Here is a 25355-nt window from a genome sequence, read left to right on the forward strand (position 1 = left end):
AAGGGAGGGGAAGAAACAGAGAAAAGCCAATGAGGGGCTGTTCGTGAGCAGGTCACTGATGTGGACAATGGGGACACAATCGGGATGCCCTGAGAGACTATGTGGAGTGGGCCTCAGAATGGGACCAGAGGGGGTCAGGGCTGGCCAGTCACCCCTCCTTCTGAGACATAGCCCCACACCAACCCCACACAGCATACAGTAGGCACTCAGGGATCTGCTTTGCATGAATAACACATGTGATGAAAGAAGCTACTTCCCTCCACACCCTGGATGACAGCTATGGGAGACACCCCCCCCTTCCAAAAAAGAGAGGGTGAGGAGGGGTCACTCTATGGGTAAATAACCACTGGGCTGGCTTCCCTCGGGCCCCAAGTAAGACATCACTTACGGGAGTGAGAAATTAATTCCTAATTACACAGTTACTTTATCACACGGCTTTCGGTGCTAAAAGTCTAAAAAAAAAATCAACAAAAAACCCCACTACCTCCTGCCAGCTCCCAAGCACCTAATTAGGTAAGTAATTTTGCTTTAAAGCGAACACTTCTGTCCTGACATCACCCCAGGAGGAGAGTACCTAAACCCAGTTCCAGGGCTGTACTTGAGGAGAGGGGCTCATGTGCAGGAGTGGGCTGGGAGAGGAGACCCTGGGTCTTCAGGGCACAGCCCTACCTATTCCTGCTGAGGGGCCTTCCTCCCCCACCCCCAGATCCCCTGGCTCCCAAGAGAGCCCTAGAGGCCCAGGCCGGGTCATGTGGCAGACACCAACCCCCAGCCACCGTGACTAGTTCAGGATGGGCATGGGACCCCAGGTGGGCTGTGAGGGGCAACCCGGCTGCTAAGTTGGGATGACAGGGAAGAGGGCTTTCCCTGGCTAAGTTACCGCCTGGAAACCCTTAGGCGCTAACAGCCATCTTGCCTCCATGGTGGCCTAAGAATTCTGCCAACTCAAAAGAAGGCTGAGTCCAGAGCTGGAGAGAAGCAGGAGCCTGGCCATATGGTTCAAGCACTCCCTCCATCCAAATCCCAGATCTGCCCTCTGCTTTCTCCAGTTGTGAGCCAATACACTCCCTCTGAGGCTTGGGCCCCACTTGCCTTTGGTTTCTCCCACTGACGACTCAAGTGTCCTGGCTGGTTCACAAGGGTTTCCTGAGCACTATGTGCCGGGCACTTGACACACCTTCCCGTAGAGGGACTTCCGGCCCCCACTGCCAGATTTGGAAGCTGAGACTCAGAAAGAGGCCAGATCACACAGCCAGGGAGCGTGGGATTCGGGAGCTCTGCGCAGCCCGCCCCCTTCCTCATCAGGCATCAGGCCAGCCGCCTTCTGGCTCCCAAGCACCCCCGCCTCAGCTGGCCAGGTAGCCAGGAAGCCCCACACACACGGCAGTGCCTAGAATCGGGCAAGCACCCTGGGGGCAGTTTTCCCCGGTGGTTAGAGCATGGAGCCCGGATCCTAATCCCAGTGTACTGTGTGATCCTGGGCAAGTCACTGAACTGACCTCCCAGGGCTGTGGGGAAAATGATATGGGCTCCTATATGGAGTCAGTGCTTAGAACAGGGCCTGGCCCTGGGGCACCTGGGTGGCTCAGTCGATTGAGCATCGGACCCTTGATTTCAGCTCAGGTCATGATCTCAGGGTCCTGAGATCAAGCCCCGAATTGGGGTCCTGCTCAGCGGGGTGTCTGCTTGAGTTTCTCTCCCTCTCTCTCTCTGCCCCTCCACCCACTTGCACACACTCTCACTCTCACTCTCACAGGTGTGCGTGCACTCTCTCTCTCTCTCAAATAAATAAATCTTAAAAAAAAAGAACAGGGCCTGGCCCAAGGAGAAGCCAAAGAAGCGCTGACAGTTCCTTCCTTTGTCACAGCCTCATTCCCTGCCTCAGCTCACACCTGTCCACGAATCGCATGTGCCTGCCTACACCCCTCGCCTACACCCCTCCCTGAATCCCACCTCCTGCCTGAGAAAGCCCAGCAGGAAGGGCTTCTGGAAGCTCTGACGTGACCCCAGCACCGTCTGCCACGTGCCCTGCCTTCCAGGACGGTGTGCACACCCCACATTCCCACAGTGCCCTGGGCTTTTTCCAGGATACCTGCCTTTGCATCTGTCCGACCTACCCGGGGGCCCCAGAAAGGCCCAGGGCCCACTCCTGAACTAAGCTCGCCTGCCCTGTGTCCCAATGTCCTCTAAGAGGGCACCTCTGGCTCTGATATGTGCTCTATCATGTCCCAATTCCTCAGGGCAGGGCCTGGCTCAGAGTTCCAGCTAGGTCCCCGGTGTCCCAGCCCAGGGCGGGCTCTCCATGCCAACTTGTCAAACACAGAACTTAAGGGACAAGATCAGGAAAAAAAAAGCCTGGAGCTGACAAGAAGCAACATAAAATGACTGAGATTTAACATCTTTCCAGGAAATACCCCTCCCAGGAGATGATTTCTGTGTGTTGCTGATAAAAATAGGGTGTTTCCTCAATCTTTGCAAGGGGCCCACGGGGGCTTTCTTAAAATGTAATTTAAGATGTAGCTAATGGAAAGGAAGCTGAGATCCTGGAAATGGCAGATCATCTGTCAGAAGGCAGCCCTGTGATGACTCAGGCATGCTCTAGCGGGTGACTAGACCACTAGCCCACACCGCTACCCCGCACTTAGCGCATAGTAGGTGTGCAGCTGAGGGAGGTTACGGAGGGAGGAAATAATGGAAAGAGAGAATTAGGGAGCAGTCACATTAACCCTTGACTTTGGCCAGCACTTTCTGGTTTACAGGTCACTTCCACCCATACACTCTCACACAAATCCTATGAAACCAGAAAACAGGGATTCTAAAACCAACTGGGGCCAAGTTCAGAGCCAAAGAAAGTTCTGGGGCCTCAAAGTCGAAGGAAAGGCTGTATACACAGACCCCAGGCAGGTGGGACCAAGGGTAGCCCCAGGGACCACAGCAGCAGGAGACCCGCATCTTCTCCACGCAAGCCTCCGCTCGATGACAATACTCCAGTGACTTCATCTCTAGGTACAGCTGCCACACAAATACAGGATTCCCAGGTAAATCAGAATTTCAGATCAACAATAACAAGTCATTTTTAAGTATAGGTCCCAAATATGCCTCCCGATGTCTGCTTCATGAAATTTTGCACGTTACACTAGCCTCCTCTGGGTACAACCAGTGGACACAGCTGCTGGGAGCCAGACACCCTAGGCTCTACCAGACTTTAGGGAGTAAATGTCCCTCTCGGACGACTCAGCCGGCAGCCCTCTGAGGGTTGGTAAAGTTGCCCAGGTCCTCAGGGGCAGGTGGACTGGAATATTTTGGCCTCTGAAAAGGTAAAACCCTTCATGCTGTGAGTCAGCATGGGTTCTGGGCCAGCCGTATGTGAGCACATCCCAGATCTGGGCCCTACAAGCTGTGTGACCTGGGGCAGGTTGCTACTCTCTCTGAACCTCCATTTCCAAATGTGCAACATGGCATTAAGCACCCCTTCTCCCAAGTTCTCGGGATTGTGAGGACGTAAGGGAGCGCAACGCCGTCAGTAAACACCACTTCTGGTAAACCTGCTGATTTCAGCCTACCCCGGGCTCCCTTCCCAGCTCTTGGGCGAAGAATCCTGGCATTTTGCAAAGTCTAGGCTTCCCACTCTCAGGCCACGTGGCATGGGTGGGGCCCGGACTCGCGATCGCCAATCAGAGCACAGCTTCATCCCAGCCGCAGTGATTGGTTCAGGAATGAGCACATGACCCACGCCCACTCCAAGTCAAGGAAGCTACGTTCCACACTCCTTGGAGGGACTGTGAAAGGGAAGGTCCCCTTCCAGTGAGTCCAAGAGAGGATTCTGAGGCCGGGGCTGCCCTCTGCCACCCGCACCCTGGCAGGAAAGCTGCCGGGATGTATGTCAGCACAGAGCAAGGAGCAGAGCTGTAAGATGGAAGGACACAGGGTCTAGTGATCTCTTCCAGGATTCTGGATCAAATGGGCCCTTAAGCTGGAGACCCCGCGGCTTTCAGGAAAGGAAATGATAAACTCCCCTAAACCAGGATCGGCAGGTTTCTATCCCGTGTAACCGAGAGAGGCCTTCCGGATTCATGATTGACTGGGTCGGCTTGTCAGCCTATGGCCTGAGAATCTCCGGCGACTTAACCCTCAGCCCTCATAGCGTGTAGCATCTTGTTTCCATGGAAACAAACCTGAGTGGTTATCATTGCTCTCATCCACTCTACTCCACAGCAAATGAGAAAAACATCCATCCCAAGGTTCCCACTGGAATCTTCCCAGTCCACACCCACCCAAGGCCAGTTCAGCTTAAAGAAAGTGGCTCCACACATGGGTGGCTCAGTCAGTTAAGCACCTGCCTTGGGCTCAGTTCATGATCCCAGGGTCCTGGAACTGAGCCCGGTGCTGGGCTCCCTGCTCAGCAGGAAGTCTGCTTCTCCCTTTCCCTCTGACCCTCCCCCCTGCTCATACTCTCGCTCCCATGCTCTCTCTCACTCTCAAATGAATTAAAAAAAAAAAAAAATCTTGGAAGGAAGGAAGGAAGGAAAGGGAGGAGGGATGGAGAGAGGGAGGGAGAGAAGGGTAGGAAGGAAAGGGAGGGAGGGAAGAGAAGAAAGGAAAGGAAGAAAATGGTTCCAGATACCCTCTCCTGCAGCTCCACAGTGCCTGGTCACAACAGATTCCAAACAAACAAGTCATGGAGACTCCCCCTCCATGCTGGCCCAGAGCCAAGCTCTGGGGACTCTGGGATGATGAGTCAGCCTCAGCCCTGCCCTCAGAGCCCCAGTGCTTGGAGCAGACAAACCTGTAGAGCCCAGGATAAATCAGGATGTAAAGACAGGAAGACCAGGAGGGTGCCCAGGTCTTGTTGACATAAGGAGTGCTTCCCTGACTCACAGATGATGCATACAGAGTCATGCCGGAGGGAGGCCAGCTCCAAAGGCTCCTGGAAACAGCCACAATGATGACACTCTGACTCCCATAACCGCAGCCCAGTCTGTGAGCAGGGACAGGCCTCTGCACAGCCTGCATGGGTTGAATTTGACTTTAGACTTCTCAACAGATCACACACCTTGCCCTGTCAGCCCAGGCAGAGCTCCAGAGGCTCCAGTGAGGCTTGGTAACATGACAGGGCCACAGCTTTGGCCAAGAGCAGACAGAGAAACTCAGACCCTAGGAGAGGAATGTGGCACACGCTGAGAGTTGCCCACGTAATGTGCACTCTCTCTTCTTCCAATCCTGCCTGGCCCCAGGGAACAATTCTTGACTGATGGAGCCAAATTCAATGATGTTTTCTATTTTGCTGGCTATCCCTGCAGCTAAACGTGGCCACAAGACCCAGTTCTGGCCAAGTGTGCTAGCACGGAGGAAAGATCTAGGAAAGAAAATGTCTTCCTGATCCAAGTGGACAGGCACGACTGGCACAGCCCTGTTTCCTTTCATCCTTCCCTCCTTCGATGCAGGCACGAAGCCCACAGCTTCAGCAGCTACCTTGTGACCATGAAAGGAAGGCCTGGAAAATCACGGACATTAGCCCCCAGATCACAGAGCCATCATCAGCACACATCGACTTCAGGACTTCGTGTTATGTTGGAAAAAACACCCCAGGATTTGCTCGAGCCACCGCTGGTTGAGTCTTCTGTTACTTGCAGCTAAATGCTCCCCAGCAAGTTAAACAAAACCAGGACTCAACTCCAGCCTCTGGAGCCTTGCTCCCTGGGTTCACCTTCCGGCCCTTTCCCTTACCAGCCAGTGACCGTGGGCAGGACTCTCCCTGCTACCGTGCCTCATCTGTGAAATGCAACTCACCACGGTCCATCCCTCGCAGAGCCAGTCTGAAGATGAAACCAGCAGATGCCCAGCTTGGCCCCGCCGTGAGCACTCAGCAAACAGTAGATGTTCTTACTTTTTATCACACGCCAGATGGAGCCGAGGAAGATTCCATTCCCTCTGCTTTCTAAAGAACCATGGACGGGCACTTCGGACAAAAGGACCTCCCAGCAAGCAACTGCAGAGGGGACATGCCTGCCTGCTCTTTTTAGAAAGCTCCAGTCTGGGGCTGAGGAACAATTCTTATTGACATTTTGTTTCCCCAGAGCCTGTAAAAGTCAGGATGGGCAAGCTGTTCCCTGTGTGTGCTCACTCGCGCCCGAAAAGAGGTTCCCAGGGTCTGATGGACACAGACCAGCCCCTCCTTCTCGCTCCCCGGCTGAGGGGCTGAGTTACTGACATTACTGCTATCTGTGTTAATATTTTTAATGATGATAAGAAATTCCTAGGGGGAGTCCCCACACTTCTGTTCACGAAGTATGTATGCCTGTCATGATCTGTCCTAATACTCAGATCCCGGCCCCAGATCAGAAATGGGGCCCTCCTCGTGCTTCTTCCCCAGAACTGGGAATTGTCATCTCCACTGGAATCTCTCCCGGTCAAGGGCATCTTGAGGGTCAAATGAGTCAGAGCACCTGCACTGGGGCCACCCGGGTGTTTGGTTAAAATGCAAATTCCTAGGCCCTCCATACCCAGATCCCTGGGTCTGGATCCTTGGGGTGGGAGGCCCGGGAATCTGCATTTTAACATGGACCCCCCCCAGAGATCCTGTTGCTCCTTGAACTTTGAGGAGCACTAAAAAGGGGGGCAAGGCTGTGCATGTGTCTGAGGAGTGGAGAGGTTGGTTGCCCATTCCTGGTCTGCTCGTGGTCATCCCTTAGCTTTGTCACTTTCCTACACCGAGGCCCTCTCTGGGATGCCATCACAGTTGGAAGTTTTCAAGGGCTTTCTGACTCAAGGCAGCTCCTGTCCCCTGCATTCATCCAAGATGGGGTCCTCACCAGCCATGCCCTTGGCAAGACTCTGCCTCAGCCTCATTCTGGAGAGGTCCCTGCAGCCCAGTCCCCCAGCCCTGGTTCACCTAAGAAAATCATCACTGGAATTCCTGGGGAAGCTTTTAACAGAAGTGCCCAGGCCCCTCCCCACAGATGGCAATGGCCATTCAGGTTTTTGGTTGGGGGAGGAGGTAGAATTACCAGCACAATGCACCGAGAGAGATACAGACATAAAGAATATCTCAAGTTCAACAGTAATGTCATTGACTGTTTCATGACTTCCTAATAGATAAGAGCAGAAAAGTGTAGTTCAGATAAGACAGTAAGGTGGGTTCAAGCATAACCCATGCTTACTGGAGGTTTGTCCCACACTGAAAGAGAGTCTGTAGCGAGGTGCCCCAAGGCTCGCTCTCCTGAGCAGATCAAGCACAGGAAGTAAGTGTAATGAGTGATTGAATCAGGACTCCAAGGGGTCACTGTAAGAGAAAATTAATGGCAAAACACGCAAAGTTTGGTACTTGGGTTAAGAAAAGGTCAACTGTGTCTAGTTCCAGGGTGGGAGAGACCTGGCTTGGAAAGTGAACACAAAGGGCATGGCAGGGAGCACAGCCACTCAGCAGGTCACCACGTGGCACGGGGACAAGGACAAGGCCCATTCTCTCTGCCCCGTGAGCTGTCATTGGGAGTTTGGGGACCTACCCCAGGCCAGGCACCGTGACAGCCTCAAGTGAGCCCAGCAGATGAGGTGGCCTCGGCTGTCCTCAAACCAATGATGGCAGGTGTTGGGAACATTCCATGTGAAGAAAGGGAGGGCGCCTGGGTGGCTCAGTCAGTTAAGCATCTGCCTTCGGCTCAGGTCATGATCTCAGGGTCCTGGGATAGAGCCCTGCATTGGGCTCCTTGCCCAGAAGGGTGTCTACTCCTCTCGCTTTCTCCCCCTCTACCCCTCCCCCTACTTGTGCGCTTTCTCTTTCTCTCATTCTCTCTCAGATAAATAAAATCTTTAAAAAAAAAAAAAAAAAAAAGGAAAGGAAAGGAAAAGGAAAATGAGAGGGAGCCTCAAGGAGGAAAGGAACCGCCTTCCAAATTCTGAAGGACTGTCATGAGTCTGTCAGAGATGACCTCCCCTGCAGGTTCTGGGGAACTCTGTTATCAGGCCCCTGCCTCCCTCTCTATCCCCATCTTTGAGCACCTGCCCACCCCTGGGGATCCTTAAGCTCCCAAATTCCCCTCACACACCTTCCCCAAACAGCCCCAGGGGCCCTCTGCAGGCTGTCCCCTCTCCTTTAGACACTCTGTCCTCATCCTCTGCCCGTTCAGCTCTTACTCCCCGCCTGGGCCTCTCTTCTTCAGGGGGCATCCACCACCCCCCTGTGTAAATCAGGTCCCCGTTCCACAACATCATGGTCCTCTACACTTCCTTGCAATAGCACTGATCCCAATTTAGAATTTACTTAGCATCAAATTCTCTGTTTTACATCTGTTTTCTAAACCATGAGATCATAACGGCATCTGTCTTGTTCAACCCAAGGCCCGGCATGTAGTAGGTGCTCAATAAATACTGATTTTGTAAACAAACGAGTGAATGTTCCCAGCAGATGGGAACTACAGGAAGACAAATTTGGCTCAGCGAAAGAAAGAATTTTCTAGCACATCGGGCTGTCCCCATTTGGTATCGGCTGCTAGGTGAGTTCCCCACAGCGACAGCATGCAAGCAGGGGCTGACGATGTGGAGGTGAAGGCTCTGACCTCGAAGGAACCTTCCAGCGTGGAGACTGTCTCCTCCACAGCTTGAAAAAGGAGCCAGTAATTTGGGGAAGGGGAGGAGCAGGAAGGAAGAAAACGTCCTTGGGATGTCAGGCCCGTTACTCAGGAAACCTAACATTTATAGCACCAAGTGGGGCTGGGACTGGGGAGCTGGGCTGTGGAGCCTCGGGTTGTGGCTTCCCATCCTGCCCTCCGCACCCACACCATCCCTAGGCACAAAGGACAAGGACGACCTTGAGAATAAGACAGGTCTGGGTCACCCAAATGTGTTCATGACTCTAGTAAAAAAGTCTCCACTGAACCTCCCCCCAACCAGGACCAGCTACATAATTTGTGGGACCCAGTGCTAAATGTAAATGCAGGGCCCCCCTTCAAAACCTAGAAAGAATTTCAAAATGGTGACATAGCAGAGCATTAAACCCGGCACGCCCCCCCCCGTGACTGCGCATGCGTGCATCCCTTGCTCTCCCCGCCCCCACCCCTGCCACCGACCCCACACCTGCCCAGCCAGATGCTGGCCTATGGACCCCACCCAAGGACCAAGAGAAGATACCAGGGACCTCACCAGTCCTCACTCTGCTCAGCTTGGATTTTCAGTGTCTTAATTGAGCAGAGGGGGGAACTCAGTAAGCAACAGAGACTCTTCAAGTCAAAAGGGCAAGGTGGGGGTGCTCGTAGGAGGCACTGAGTGGAACCGGCAAAGCAAATGCCTTCCCCCAAGCAGGAGTCAAGAACAATTATCCTAAAACCTGGAAGTAAGGCACAGGGAGGGCAGTATTTCTCACCGTGTCATTTAGGAGCATTACTTAACAGACCCAGCTAAAGATTATTTCACTATCTGGGGGAATATCCCTTGGTTCATTCACTACTGACTGTTAATTAAAGGTCTGGCTGCTGTGGAATCACATTAACCCGCAGTTTTGTAAGTGATTTCTGCACAACAGAAAAGATAACCCAAGTTATCATTTTATGACCCTATAGGTCGTTAACCAGTTTTGATTCCAACCTAACTCTCTCATCCCCACATTTTCTCTCCAATGCCTGTTTTCCTAATTCTGCCGACTACCAACTTGCCGGTTCCTCATTAAGACAGGGGCTAAATCACGTGCCTTTTAAGATTTGTGTGCAGGTCATTTTTTTTTTTTTTAACTCTTTGGAGATTATACTTTGACTTCAAGGTCAGGAAAGGACTGTTAAGAAGCCTACTTCGTATCCATAAGATGAGAGTCGAATGAATATCACACCCATAAAACAAGAATGGGTCTGAGAAACCCAGGAACAAGAAATGATCTTGGGAATTAACAAGACACAGGGGAGACAAATGATTCCAGGAGGGGCAGTAACTAGAGGAAAGGACATCGTTGGTGACTCAGAAGACAAGTCAACAAATTCTCCTCTAGTACAGATGAAACCTTTGAGGGAAAAGAGGGTAAATGCAGAGAACAGATACAGGAGGGAAATACCCACTTCATGGGACTGCCAGCAGGCAGCAGAGAAGAATGGACAAAACCCAAAAAGCCAATAAAAGAAATATATATATTTTTTTGATGTGAAGGGAAATACCAGTTCTAAAAGGCTCCATGGGGAGCAGTTCTATGCCTAAACTTGCCCTAGTGAACTGTCTGAATTCTGAAGGTGAGGAGCAAACCCTACAAGGATCTGGCAGGGAAGCAGCCAGGAAGAGGAGTCAGACCTGTCCTGGACTCACCCACAATTCGAGCTTGTGGATTTCAATGGGACCACATGCAGGGCTCTGAGGAGAGAAATTATGATTCCAGAGTGAAGCAGACAAAAACTGTCCTTCACACAAGAAGATCAAAGGGATGTAGGTTTGGAGAGACAACTCTGAAAAATTACACTATCCAAACACCTTGTCCTTAAAACAACAACAAATGACTTAAGGATGGCCTCCAGCCAAAGCAAAATGAGAAGGAGAATGAAAGACTTGACCACAGGAGGGGCACAGTTCACAAGAAACCGTATGAACCCAGCACAGCTTCCAGCAAGGTCCAAGTAATTGACAGGGTGGCGGTGAAGTTGAACTCTGTTCTCAGGAAAGCCTGCTGAGCAGAGGTGTAATGTTTTTTTTTTTAAACACTGGTGGACAAATCATTTCATTTCAGGACATCCCTGTGGATTTCAGCATACACTTAGTGCTACTGATTTCCCATCTCAGCTGGGTGCCTGTCCTCCCTCTTTGCCCTGTCCCAGGGGCACCTCGCACGCAAGCACGCACACACGCAACACACACTGACACACATACGTGAGTACTCGTACTGTCACAGACACCCACACGTGCACACTTGCGTGCACACCCGCAGGCCTCCAGCCTTTCCCTCTCCCCGTCTGTCTCTTGCCCCTCTCAGTTCTGCCCTGTTGACCCATTACCGGGCATGATGAACACCTGCTTGTCCTCCCCCTCTTGTGTGTCACCTCCTCAGGAAAGTCCTCAAGCCCCCAAGCCACCATGTTGTCTCAGAGATGCTCTCAGAAAACCACAGAGCTTCTCCCAGAGCTCTTGTCTCTGTGTGTGTGGCACGTTCGCCTCCATAGCTGGTGGATGTCTCTCCCTGCACAGTAGCTGGGAAGGACAAGGCCTGTTCTGTGTTTGCTGTTCTTCCTACCCCACGCCTAGGACAGTGCTTCGAAGGAGCTCATTCGACCCTTGGCTGTTAGATGAATGCAGGAGTAGCCACCAGCCCAATCTGACCCAGGAAAGCAGGAACAAGATACAAAGCAGGGTCCAAGAGGCTCCAAATGGGCTAACCTGCAACCTGGCTTCTCTCTGACTGTAGTTTGTGTCTTGACAGAAATAACCACAGTTTGGAGTCACACAGTGCCTGAGTTGGGGCTGTCTCTGACCCGCTGAGCGATTTAGGGTAATAGTTAACATTGATTGGGTGCTCATTTTGATAGAGCCATACTTATCCCCATTTTACAGATGAGGAAACTGAGGCTCAGGTTAAGTTTCTTTCTCAAGGTCCTACAGTTAGTGTGAAACAGACCCAGTATCAGCAGACAGTGCAGGAGAACACATGTCTTACCAGAGAGGGGAGGAAGGTCTGTCTGTCTAGGCCATTCAGCAAAGGGCCATCATTCCTCCCACCCCAGGAGTCCAGGAAGGCCCTACCCAATGCAGCCTCCTCATAAACACCAAGAAGCCCCACAGATTAATTACATTATGTCTGGTGTGCACCAGACGCTAAGACCTGTGATATATACTACCTACCCTGCCATGACAATGAAGAAATCCAGTCGATTCCATGTGTCCCCAAGGTAGCACTTCTTGCCAAAAATGCCCAGGGCCACCATCTTGAGCACCATCTCCATGGCAAAGAAGACGAAGATGAAGTCATCAAAGACCTGCAGGGACGGGAGGAAGGCAAGAAGCAAGGGACAGTATGAGGCTCTGGAGCAGAACCACAGGGTTGGAGCCACAGTGTGGGGGGGGGACAAAGGCATGGACATGAAGGGCCTGGAAAAGACCTGGAGACATCCCCTCTTGGGCAGGAAGAGAACCTCAGAGATCCTGGTCCAGTGGAGTCATTTCACAAATGAAGAGACAGGGGAAGGAAGAGGCCTAAGGTCATACAGCCCATTCTTTTGTTCCTGAAAGTCAGGCCTACTGACAAGGGCCCCCGATAGGGGCAGGGCAAAGGGCTCTCCCTGATAACAGTGGCCAAGCACTGGGCTAGATATCTGACCTGCATTCTCTTTCCTAATTCCCACAGCAACCCCATGGATAGCCCCATTTTAGGGGCAGAAACAGACTCAGAGAGGTCAAGCAACTTGCCCCAGAACATAAGAACATATTGCAGAACACGAGTGGCAGAATCAGAACTGACATTCAGGTCTGTCTGATTCCAAAGCCCACGTGGAAGGAGGTTTCTCAAAACAGACCTGATGCCCCTGTGGGCAGGTTTCAGGCTGCCTTCCTCTGTTTAGAAAGAAGACCCCAAATGCGTCCCTAAGTATGGGCTCAAGGGAGTAGGTATTTCCTGAGCACAGGGCCTGGGTAGAATTCCTCTTTCCAGATCATTGAGGGCTGTGGTCAATTCAACAAATGGGCCCACTGTGTGCCGGGAGGGAGGCTGGGTGTCACTGACATAGACAGGAGTCCCTGATGAATTCACCAGCTGGTTGGGAAGCCAGCCTGGTACCCAATGACGCTAATCGGTTCTAACTCCCCTCAGGGGCCTGGGGCTGGATGAGGAGCTTGTCATCCTCTCAGACCCAGGAACTACCACCCCAGAGATTCTGATTCTGCAGATTTGAGATGGGCCAGGTCTGCATCTTTAACAAGTGCCCCGGGGGGTGATTCTGAGACCCTGGGCTGCTTGAAGGCAGCTCAGAACTCCTGAGTCCCATGGAAACACAAGACGCAGAAGGCAACTCCTCCCAGGAGGAATCTGGCTTTTCCAGGGACAGGACATGGGATGAGGATGTTTATACACATCTGTAAAATGGGTATAACCCTAACACCTTGCACTATGGGTAGACAAGCGCTGCATGGGGTCATGGTAGGTACCCAGGTTTAGGACCCCACCTGGACCCGGGAGTTGAGAACAGGAGAGATACAGGAGGCTGGCTCCTGACAGGAACTGACAGCAAATTGCAGAGTTTAGCCTTCATTCCAAGAGCACCAGGAGCTAAGGACAGGCTTTGAGCAGAGGAGTGTCAGGGTCACTGGCACTCTGGTGGCATGGGACAGTATGGTTAGTCTGGGATTGGGGAGACCAGGAGAAGGCTTGGGGAGGCATCTAGGTTGGGAAGATAGGGCCCTAGCCTAGGGCAGTGGCTCCAAAATATAGAGGGCATGAAGGGGAGAAAGGATCAAGAAGGGGAATGAGTAAGACCAGTTGGGAATGATGAAGAGGACAGCCAGTTGAGCGAGAGCAGGCCACGTGGTGGGCAGGAGCGCGGCAGGCAGGGCGGGGCAGGGGCAAGTAAGCAATGTACGGCAGAAGGGGCGGAGTATGGCACACGGGACGAGGCGGGACGAGGCGGGACGAGGCGGGACGAGGCGGGACGAGGCGGGACGAGGCGGGGCGGGGCGGGTGGGCGGGGTATGGAGGTAGGGCGAGATGTGGTGCACCAGGCTAGTGGGCGGGGTATGGCAGGCGGGCGGGGCAAGGCTGGTGGGGGCGGGGCCTCATGGGCGGGGCGTAGCAAGCCAGGCCGAGTGGGCCGCCTCACCTGCAGGATCTTGCAGCGGTCGGACAGGCAGTCCATGTCGTCGCAGGGCTGGTACATGCCAAGTGTCACGCAGTTCAGCAGGATCACCAGCATGCTGACACATTCAAACCATGTACACACCGAGTCAAGGACAAAACAGTCGGGAAGACGGAAGCCAAGGGAGGGCTGAATGCTCCCTGGAGTGTAATACCCCGCCCACCACAAATGCAGGCACATACCCCGGTGCCCCCCAGACGCCTCCCCTGAGTGGGTCAATGCCCAAGTTTGCAAAACCCTTGGAGACAAGCCCAGCCTAGCCATCTCTCAACAGACAGGGCTGCCGGTGTGGAACCCACCAGAGGACCCAAATCCTACCAAGCCCCCGCTCTCGAGGACCCCTCCCCTATTTCCTCACCCCAGCCTAAGTGTTCCCTTTGGGGCCAGGAAATGAGAAATCCAGAGAGGCCCAGTTGGCAGGCCATCTCTGGGCTATCCCTGCCTGTCCATCTCTGACCACCTCCTTCTGACCGTCATTGCCTCTCTTCTCTGACCACCCCTCCCCTCCCCTCCCTCCTCCGTGTCTGCCCCAGGGCCGGGGCTAGCGCCTATGCGGCGGACACCCCCGTCCTTCCCTCTTCTTCCACGACCGGGGTTAGAACTCATCACTAGATTCTGGAACATCTGAGCCTAGGCCCTCACCGGCTTCTGCAGCAAGAGGAATGGAACTCAGTCTCCAGAGGCCCGGCCAGGCAGAAAGTCTCGTGCAGCCATCAGCTTTAGGCAGGGACTCTGAGGCACTTTTATGTCTAAAGTTGTCTTGTTGGCATGCTTGTGGTCTTTACCCCAACCAGAACCTCCATTCCAAGGGGAAGAGGGTTTTGCATTCATCCCTCTAACAGCGACAGGCACCTAGTGGGAGCCCCGTAAACGTCTGTTGCATGAATAAGTCCATTCTGATATCCTGTAATTCTTGTGTGTCTCCAAATGAAAACCCTGGCCCCTTGCTCTAAACTGGGATGTAGCCACGCTAGCCAGACCCCACCCACTGGGGGCGAATACCTCTTCTTTCCTGACGGAGAATGGACCTGGTTTCCCTGGCAACAGCCTCCCTCTCATCCCTGGGCCTTCGCTCACCTTGGGATGTTGCCTTCCTTCCTACCTCTCCTTCAGACCTTCCTGGCCCAGCCCTGCTCCTTCCTACCCCCATCCCCCACCCCACCACCACTCTCCTGCCATAGCCTGTAATTAAGCATAGTCCCTGCCAGGGCCCCCTTCTAGCCTGAGACTGCTCTGAACAGCAGCCTCATCATTAATTAACTTTTCTGAAGTTCAAGCGTTCTAATTACCAGTGAACATCCCCCTTCCCCCTTGCTTTTCCCCTTGCCTGCCACACTTTCTCTCCTCCCAGCTGCCTTCTCGACTCCCTCTGCCCTCCCTGCCAGCTTCAAGTTCAAAGGACTCTTAGCAGGTATCTCCCAGGAGCCCAGAACCCCCACTTCCTACTCACCGGGGCCCTGAGTAATGGAGGTCAGCAGGCCCATTGTACAGATGAGGAAAATGAGGCTCAGAGAAACTAAGGGCCTCACCTAGGTCTCACAGCTGGGAAGTACCAGAGCTGAGATTCACCCCAGGCCTGCTAGACTCCAAGCCAGGGCTCTCCTCTGTGATACATGGTCTGTCTCTGCCTGTGACTTCCCCCTCCCTCCCCTGAGGTCTCAGACCATCCCCAGTGTCTCTCGCCTGGGCCCTGTCCCGAACCTCCCAGCCTCCAGCTCTGATCTCTGCCCCTCCAATCTGCCCCACACGGTCACCAGGCGAGTGCTGTGTGTCCAGTACTGAGCACTTTGCAAGCATCATCTCAGTTAATTCTCAGAGTGCTGTTGGAAGTCCCACTGAGAAATGAGGAGCCTGAGACACAAAGGGGAACCTGATTTGCCAGGTCACCCGCTGGAAAAGAATAGAGCTGAGATTCAGAACCAGGACCTGCTTTGCTTGCCCCCGGGCCATTGGGCCACCACCAGATTAATCTGCCTGAAGCCCAGCTCTGATTATGCCTTTTCGTGGTTCCAAAACCTTCCATGGCTCTTGCACTCTCCTTAGCCTGACACCCAAGGCTGCCCACACCCTGAACTTAGCGAGTTCTTCTGGCCTTACCTCCCACCCATTGGCCTTGGCATGCACTGATCTTCTTGCTGTCCCCAAACATACCCTTTGCATGTACTTCCTTCTACTGTCGCTATCAGGCAAACTCCTACTCATCCTTCACAGCCCTGTTCATTTGTCCCTTCTTCTTGAAACTTCCCTTGAAGCACCTTACCCCATTCACAAAGTGGTGGCTCAGCCTCCTCTCTGGAAGTGCTCCCTATCCACGTGGTCTAGCTTGTACCACAGTAATGAACTTGGCAGTAACCATGACTACTGTGTGCCAAGTCCCTAGGGACATGGCCCCGGCTCTCATCACTTCTCACTGGGGGCAGATGGGGAAACAGGCCTGGAGAGCTGGAGTGACCTGCCCAAGGTCACACAGCCAGTAAGCGGCCCAAAGGACCTAACTCAGTGGTGCCCAGAGCCACTGTGTGGTGCTGCCTCTGTTGCCGCCCACTGCACACAGTCTCTCAAGGAGGCAGACGGAGTGGTTTTACCTCTAGCTTGCTCAGCTCAGACATTCAGAAGTGGACAGTCCCAGCCCTGCCCTGAGGCACTCGGGGAAATCCCAGATGGCGGAGCCTGGGCCCTTTCCAAGAGGCTGGGAGGTTCAGAAGTCAGGCCAGAGCTGGCATTAGTGCCCACAGTTCCTGACATGCTCCCCACTGGCTCAGGGATCAAAGGCACCAGCCCTCCTTGCAGTCGAACCAGACCCCGCAGCATGGGGAAGGAAGACTGTCAGAGGGAGTCAAAGTCTCCAGGCTGCGGAAGTCCATGGCCTGGCCCCATGCCTCATGTTCCCACCATCAGTCATAAGCGGTGAGGAACATAACACTGGCACAACTCCGAGGTTCCGGGGCCGTTTGAGGGAGGACAGAGGCCCCAAGAGGGCAGTCAGGATTTCTAGGTAACAGGGCAGGCCAAGACTTGAGTGCTGGCTCCATGAGGGCCAAGAGTCTTCCGTGGCTCCCGCTGCCTCTCACAGCGAGGTCAAAGCCACCACATAGCGCCTGAGACCCTGCAGCAGGGACCCCATCACCTGTCCTGCTTCATTGGCCAGACCCCCACGCCTGCCAGAGTACCTTGTCACAGAACAGTCCCACCAAGGTCTGCAGGAAGGAACTGCTCCAATCCCCCACTGCGCAGATGGGAAGCAGACAGACAGAGAGCCTTCCTTGCAACACAGCAAGCCAGAAGCAAAAGGGACTCTCAGACAACAGAGGGGGTCCCTGAGCCAAGGCTGAATTTCAAACAGACACCAAAACCCCATGTTTCCCCCAAAGGTCCAGGCTCACAGGTGTCACACCTGCTCAGCTCAGCCAGGGGATTCGACCCAAGACGGGCAGCCACGGGCACCTCAGAGGAACAGGGATGAAGGGACAGATCAATGGCCACTCAACGAAGCTTCCTTGGCAGACAAAACCTTCCCAGACCCCCACCCCCTGGCTGGGGGCAAACTCCTACTCATCCTTCGCAGCCCTTCAAAAGAAACGAAGGGTTCTTGGGGGCTGCAGAGGCACCACCACCCCACCTCTGGCCCCGGCAGAAGCCTCAGCTCCCCCTACAGCCAGCCCCCACCCTGTTCCCCCTGCTCTGCTGGCCGCGCCTCCCGTGGTCCTCAGAGCCCAGCAGCGAATTGATGAGCACATATTGAGCGTCTCCTGTGTGCTGGCCTTGGTCAGCAGCAGCAATGAAACATTTCTCAAGTGCGCTGTAATGTCTGTTTGCCAAAGCACCTTCCAAACAGCTCGCACTATCTCATTTAAACCCTCCAACAAGCACGTGCCGCAAAACAGAGAGCCTGTGCAGCCGTGGGCTCCGGCCCAGGGCTCGCCACGCGGTGGGCGGCACGGAAAGCCCTCTTTGTCAGCCTCTCCCATAACAGGGATCAGGGTCTCCCATCCTTTGGCTTGTGGCGGGGGAAAGCCAAGTCACCGGCAGAGGACTGAAATCCCCTGCTCTCCCTGCCTGCTGACTACCTAGTATGATCCTGAGTGAAGAAGAAGAGAGGCTGTCACTTTCAGACCCGTGTCTGCCGCCCAAGAGCCGAATCTTCACTAACAGCCTTCTAAAAAGAATCAATCAGTTCAGGCCAGGCAACACTGAGCTGCCCCCCGAAACTTCAGCAAAGTCCCCTAGAACTGGCAAGTGCTGCCATTATCCCCATCTTAGAGAGGAGGAAGTTGAGAAGGAGCTGTGGCTCTAAGGGCTCCTGCCACAGCCATTGAAGGTCACACAGCTGTCATGTGACAGCGGCGGGATTTGAATCTGCTCCCCCCAACCCCCCGCGCTGACTCCTAATCCTGCGTTCCCAGCCCTGTGCCCTGCCCCCCACCAGACATGGAGCCTGGAACACGAGAGGCCCTCGACTGGCATGTGCTCAGTGGAATATTTGCTTTTTAATTCTTACCCACATCATCTCCTCCCAATTGGACCAGGGGCACGGGTGAGCTGGGAGTCAGGAAGGGCGACACGTATGGCTGGGAGGCAGGGCTACTGGGAGGGCAAGCCTGTAAGGGGAGGGTGCTGGTCTCAAGGTCCCCAGTCAGTGAGAAGTCCAGCTGGACCACAGTCATCACTCCACTCCACGTCTCAGCCGCTGTCTCAAAAACTGGAGGGACAGGGTCACCTGGGAAGCCCACCAGGCCAAAGGCCTCCTCAAACCTGCCACTTCCTGGGGAGAAGAGTGACCAGCTGGAGGGACAGTGCCTGATACCCCAGCAGGCCCCTCGGGGCAGTGTCCTCTCCAGGAGCCAGAGCCGGAGGCCAGCACGGTTACCATGGTGACCACCACCCTCCATCCCGTAGGCCCAGATGACAGTCACAGTTTCTGTAATTCGGAGGGCTCTGGGAGGGGGGGTGGGGGCATGAGCGCTGGGTTTGGCTGAGGCAGCCAAATTTGTTTTTATTTTTGTCAAATCTGAAATCTAATCCATTTCCCAGGGTGCACCTCAGTTGTCTAAATAAATCAAGTGGAAGGAAAGGCTGGAAGCGGCAGCATCCTGGACCAGAGAGGCAGGGAAGGTGAGCCAGCCCTGACATGGGGGTCCTTCCCTTACTGGTCCTCAGCGTGTCCCAGGATAGGAGCTCAGGCCTCCGGTCCTCAAAGGCTGCGGCCTGAGGTTCCAGATCCCAGTTCTTAGGGCAGCTTCTCCAAGGCCAGGTCCACAGGTCTCCATGGAGCACCTGCTGTATCCTGGCCTGTGCATCAGGGCTCTGAGATGAACCAGGCTGACACCCGCCCTCGAGGTCCCCAGAGCACGTCCTTGTCCTAGAGCCTGGCCGCGGTGTGTGGCTACCATTCTGAATGACGACTATGCTCTAGATTCGTGAATTGATTCATTTAACCTGTCTTATGAGCAAAAACCACTCTGGAAAGCTGTCCAGCATCTACTGAAGTGAAGCAGAGGCCCCTGTTAGGAGCCAGCTGGGCCACTCCTGGGTGCGTACGCTGGAGAAATTCTGACAGAAGTCCACACAAAGGCCTGTGGCAGAATGCTCACAGCATCCGTAATGGCCCAAGTATGCGTCATCGGGAGAATGAGTCGGGCAGCAAATTTCAACCAGGGATGATTCTGACCCCTGGGGGACAGGTGGCCATGTCTAGAGACATTTTTGATCGCCCCAGTAGGAGGAAGCAGGGCACTGGCATCTAATGGGTGGAGACCAGAGACGCTGACGGACATCCTATGATGCACAGGAAAAGTTCTCCAGCCCCACGGGTCAGCAGTGCCGAGGCCGACTGAGAAAGCCAGTGGCACAGCCGTTCGTGGAACATCCCCCAGCCATGACAAAGAGCAAACCATCGACAGGCACAACGGCTGAGACGGAGCTCACAGGCCTAACGCTGGGTAGCCGAAGCTGGGCAAGGGCAAAGAGCGTGTGGAAAATCAGGCAAAGCAAACCCGGCAGTGATGGAGCTCAGAGCGGGGGTGACGGCGGGGGGGCGCGCGGGGGGGGGGGGGGGGGGGCGTGAGGGAGCTTCCGGGGCGCTCTCCATCTTTTGGAGAAGTTCTTATTGGCCTGAGTGCGGTCACTGGAGTATATTGCTATGGGAAAATGCCCTGAACTGGACACAAAGATTAAAAAGGGCAACAAAGGGGCCACTGGCTGGCTCAGCAGCTAAGCTCCCGACCCTTGATCTCAGTTCAGGTCTTGATCTCAGGGGCATGATTTTGAGCCCCGAGTGGGGCTCCAGGCTGTGTGCAGAGCCTACTTAAAAAGGGGAGTGGGGGGGCGCCTTGGAGGCTCAGTAGGTTAAAGCCTCTGGCTTCGGCTCTGGTCATGATCCCAGTGTCCTGGGATCGAGCCCCGCATCGGGCTCTCTGCTCAGCAGGGAACCTGCTTCCTCCTCTCTCTCTCTCTCTCTCTGCCTGCCTCTCTGCCTACTTGTGATCCTGTCAAATAAATAAATAAAATCTTTTTTTAAAAAAAGAAAGGGAGTGGGGACAACAAAACATGATGAAGGGCAATTGCTATAAGGAAAAATAAAATGCAACAATGAAAACCACACAAGCACCTGCTGGGGTGGTCACTGTCACAGACCACACCCCCATCGCCATCACAACCCTGCACAGGAGAGAGCGACTGATTTGCCGAGGCCAAAGCTAGTGAGGGATTTGAACCTCCCACCATCATATCTCCTGTCTCTTGTTTGTTTAAGGATTCGTTCCTCCTGGGGCGCCTGGGTAGTTCGGTCAGGTAAGTGCCCAACTTTGATTTCGGCTCAGGTCATGATCTCAAAGTTTCAAGATTGAGCCCCACTTCAGGCTCCTCATTGGGCATGGAGCCTGCTTGGGACTCTCTCTCTCCCTCTCCAAAAAAAAAAAAAGATTCATTCCTCCCATGCCCATAGCAACTTCGGGAGCTAGGCATGGCAAACATTGTTACACCCACTTCACAGACACAAAAATGAAGGCCCAGATGTTTGCCCAAGGTCACACACTGGTTGAGCTGGGACAAAAAGCTCTTCCATAAAGTGCACAGACTTGCTGGGCAGATGGTCCTAGACCTCTCTACTTACATGCCTCCAGCAGTGGGGAGCTCCCCACATGACACACAGCCCTGCCTGGGCTGGACTGGTTCTGCTTATATGCTAGAGTCTTGGTGGGCTGAGAACACTTACAGGGTCCAGATGAGGGAGTGAGCACTCACTTCCTTCCCTGCCCCCAATCCCACTTCTTAGAGGCCCCTTAATTTGAGAACGCATTGAATTTGGCCAAAGTCTCTGATTCCCAGATGCCCAGCAGGCCTCGGTGCCCAGTGCAGACAGCCGGAGTGGGGGAGGCGAGGGAACAGGGGCTGCCAGCTTGGAAGAAAACCCAGGGCGGACGGTCCATGGGACGGGAACTCCAGCCAAGGAGGCTTCAGCCCCCGCTGATGAAAAGGGGAAGGCGGGGCAGACCGCTGGGGCCCAGGATCCCACAGTCTGGGGGCTGATCCAGCCTCGAGAGCCCACCTGCAAAGAAGGTGTGCCACCAGAAACCCTCCTGGAGTCCTGGGCAGGAGGTACAGATGCCTCCCCCGAGCCCTCACAATGTCTCGGATGTTACCCTCCCCATTATATCAGCTATCGAACTGAATGTGGTCTGTCCTGGTTTCTCACCACCAACCAGGCTGTGCTGTCTCAGGGCAGAGGGTATCCATCCCTCTCTGTGCCCAGAGCTCTACCTGGAACAGCTGCCCATGAGCACAGCAGCCTCAGAAAGGAGTGAGTTCCCCATCACCTGGAGGTATCAAGGAGCCAAAGGAGGGATTTCTGTGCTGGAGGGATTTGCAGCCTCTTTTCCCACCCTTTACCCACCTCTTCTCCCTTTCAACATCCATCACTCCCTGTCCCTTTACTCTGCACCTCCTCACCGAGACCGCCCCCCAGGTCTGGCCCACCGTGGCTCTGGGAACCCCACATGAAGAAGACACAGTCCCTCTCCTCCAGAAACACAAGCAGACACTTGGTGGAGACACGGACATTCTTGCTCAGTCTCCTGGGGGCCTGTCCTCCACCACACATCTCCCCTGCCTGCCAGTGACCACACACGGGCGTGCCCCACATATGCACTCCCACGGAGCACCACAGCCCTTCGGGCACCCTCCTCTTCGTCCATCTGGCCAGCAGCCCTGGGCACGGCCAGCCCACTCTCCTGCAAAAGCAGTTCTGAGGCTTTTCCGGACCCCTAGGGAAGTTCACGAGCCCCTTCTCACAATCACGTTTTCAATGAATACATTTTTTTTAATGCCTAGAATTAGAAAGGAAGGAAGCCAGTTATGTTAAAATAGTTGTCAAAACATTAAAAAAAAAAAAAAGGGATGGAGCACCACACGAGATCCATTATCGACACAAAGAGCCAGAGCCAGCAGCTGGTCAGATATGTGCGAGCTTAGAGCCCTGAGGAAGTCCACAACCACCCCAGCGGGACAGGCGATCACCACTAGTGAGTCATAGGAGCTGCCCATACTCACCCCGCGGTCTCTCACCTCCGTCACAACAGAAAGGCTCAATTTCACTCAGACACCCATGAAAACAAACGTGCAACCTGTCCCCATCCAAGTTCAAGAACCCCAGGTGAAGATCCTTATTCTAGAAACTCTCTTCCTCTTGGGCCCCAAGGACACCACAAGGACCTAGGCAGGTCCTCCTCCTACTTCTTGGCTGTGTCCCTCAAATGCTCCCCACCCTCTGGTCCCCCCTCTCCTCTCCTTGACCACACACCTACTCCCACGGCCCCAACTCTGCCAGTATGAGGGTCAGCAAGCCGACCAGGTCCAAAAATCTGTCCCAGCCCCGGGCCCACTCACTGCCAAGCAACACAGACACCCTCTAGGATGTCTCTGGGACCCTCAAATTCATCATAATGGAGTAGGTCCTATTCTCCCCCAGACACCAAGTTTTTTGCTTTCCCAACCCCAGTGAATGATGTTCCCCAACCACCACCAATGCTGGACGTTGCCCAGAGGAGAACCTTCCAGAGGCTCCTTCCCCCTCATCCCCTTGTGCCTCTCAGAAACCTGTCCATCACCACCTAAACCTTGTCCCTCCAGATGCAATTCGGCACCTCCACGGCCCCAGGCAAGCTGTTCTCCCTCACCCCTGATCTGAATCACAGCCAGAGGGTTCCTCCAGAACCAAAAGCCTTCCGTGGCTCCCCACTGCCTTCCAGAGAGTTTCCAAACTCCTTGGCTTGACACTGAAGGCCCCTTGTGTAAGTTCTCTCGGTCAGCCTCATCTCTGTCCACACACCCTCCACCTCCCACCTCACTTGCTAGGGTGCACGTCACTGAAAGCTTTGCTGCACACCTACTATGTGCAGGGCTGAGGGCCATGGCCTAAAGAAGAGACAGGCATGAATGGAACATGGAGCCCACAGTCTAGAAGGTGAGGAGAACAAGTCAGGTACAAAAAGCCTTGTCAACAATGTATAAGAGGAGGGATTAAGTGAACATTGAACAGGTGGGTGGTAGGGTGGATGGGAGACTGGGGCAGGTGTGTTGATCAAACAGTATCAGCCACACAAGTGAATGGATGGATGAGTGGATGGGTTGATAGATGGATAGATAGGAGCGTGGGGGTGGGGCCTTGGGTCAATTGTTGAATGAATGGTTTCATGGTCTGGGAGGGGGGAATGAATGCATGAATGTAAAGGTTAGGTAAATGGATGATGGGTTGATGGGCATATGAATGGAGGAAGAGATGGAAAGATGGATGGATGGATGGATAGACGGACGGAGAGACGGAATGGGGAATGGGGAGATGGATGCGTAGGTGTATGGGAAGGCATTGAAAACGTGATGCTCTTATAAATGGCAGCTCCAGGGTTCAAACCCAAGTTTATTTGACCACAGGAAACCTTCAGGTTGGGACTCAGCACTGTCTCCTCTTCCTGCCCCAGAGATCCCCCCTCTCGGTCCCTACCCTCCTCGCCCCAATGGGCTCCATGCTCTGCTCACACTTTCAGAACTTCGAGGGATCCCAGGAACCACCTAGGCCAGGGGTTTTGGGCCTCAGCACTATTGACATTTAGTACGTGATAATTCTTTGTCACACGACGCTGTCTCCTCACGGGATGCTGTCTTCTGCATTGTAGGCTATTTGGGCTCTATCCACTAGAAACCAATAGAACACCCTCCCCAAGTTGTGACAACCAAGAATGCCTCCAGACATGGCCAAATCTAGGGGCAAAATCATCCCAAGTGAAAATCACTGATACAGCCTAACTTCCCCCACCCCACAATTTTATAGATGAGACAGCTGACACCCAGAGAGGAGGAGTGACCTGCCTGAGCTCACAAGCTTGCACTTAGCGGAACCCAGACCAGATCTTGGGGGACAGTCAATCCCCAATCACCTCCTCATTCAACGGAGGGGTGCGGTGGAGAGCCTCTCTTGCCACTCTCTGCGGGGAATCCAGGTGCAGACCTTGGGCACCCACTCTCCTCACCTCCACCCTGGCCCTCTCCATGCCAGCACTCCACACTCTCACATTCCTACAGCCCCTCACAGTTAGCCAAGCCTTCTCCTGCTGCTTTCTCAGACAGACAGAAACTGTTGTCCAGAGAGGTTGAGCTGTGTGCTCAGCACCACACAGCAGGAAGTACCCACATCAGGATTTGAACTTGGGGAGAGAAGAGGGAGACCAGAGCACAGGTCCACAGGGCAGACGGGGCCAGAAGTGCGGAAGGCAGCCCCACAGGAGAGCTGGAGAGAGATTAGCAGGGAGACATTCTGGCTGATTAAAAAGACGGATCGATTTCTCTCGGAGAGAAACAAATGGGGCTGTTTGTCTCCCAACAGGATGGCGAGGAGGTCCGAGGGAGGTGGCAGGTCAAAGCTGACTTCTGACACAGACGCAGAAGCCCGGGCAGGATGGACGAATAAAAATCCAATCATGTTTTAAACGCCCCAGGAGGGGCCTGACACTTCATTAGCCAGACAGCCCTCTTCCTAATTTTCCGGCTCACTATCAATTACAACTAGCCTTGCGGTCAGCTCTCCCGGGGCTGCGCACGCCCTGGGCTCCCGCCCAAGCCCCCCTTGGACACCTGGACGAGCGCTCCACCTCTCTGGGCCTCCCTAGAGCTGTCTGAGCTGCGGGAAGATGGAATGCTCCCCGCACACAGGTGGTGCTTAGCGAACGCCAGTGCCCTCCTTTGTCCTCCAAATCCAGACCCCAACTGTCCTTCCCTGCTCAGCTCCCACCCCGCTCTTCTCCCAGCCCCCACGCCAGGCTATTACCAGCATCCTGGGTGACCCCAGGGCCTTTGAAAAGGCACTTACCTCAGTGGGGATGCCATCCCCATTCCCCCACCTCTCACCCATCAGATGCTCTGCTGCCCTGGCTTAGAAGCCTCCTTCTTCATCGGAAGGCTCCTGCGGCATCCCCAGTCCAGACAGACTGACCACTCCATCCTCCCGGTGGCTACGGCCCCCCCATCAGGGTCATTCCACCCAGCCTGTACCCAACTTTG

The 25355-nt window shown here is 54.2% G+C and overlaps 1 protein-coding gene across 1 annotated transcript in view; it reads right to left on the reverse strand.

The window, feature by feature from the left end:
• Positions 1 to 25355, reverse strand: part of LOC111157525 (calcium voltage-gated channel subunit alpha1 I) — a 104825-nt gene that overhangs the window by 70843 nt on the left and 8627 nt on the right. The window contains exons 2-3 of the mRNA XM_022519008.1: positions 13770 to 13881; positions 11803 to 11936 (exon numbers count right to left, since the gene is read on the reverse strand). Coding sequence (XP_022374716.1) covers positions 11803 to 11936; positions 13770 to 13881 — 246 coding nt within the window. The remainder of the gene's footprint in view (positions 1 to 11802; positions 11937 to 13769; positions 13882 to 25355) is intronic.

Source organism: Enhydra lutris, unplaced genomic scaffold, assembly GCF_002288905.1.
Source record: "Enhydra lutris kenyoni isolate GAN:26980312 unplaced genomic scaffold, ASM228890v2 scaffoldscaffold55, whole genome shotgun sequence".
Taxonomy (NCBI): Eukaryota; Metazoa; Chordata; class Mammalia; order Carnivora; family Mustelidae; genus Enhydra; species Enhydra lutris.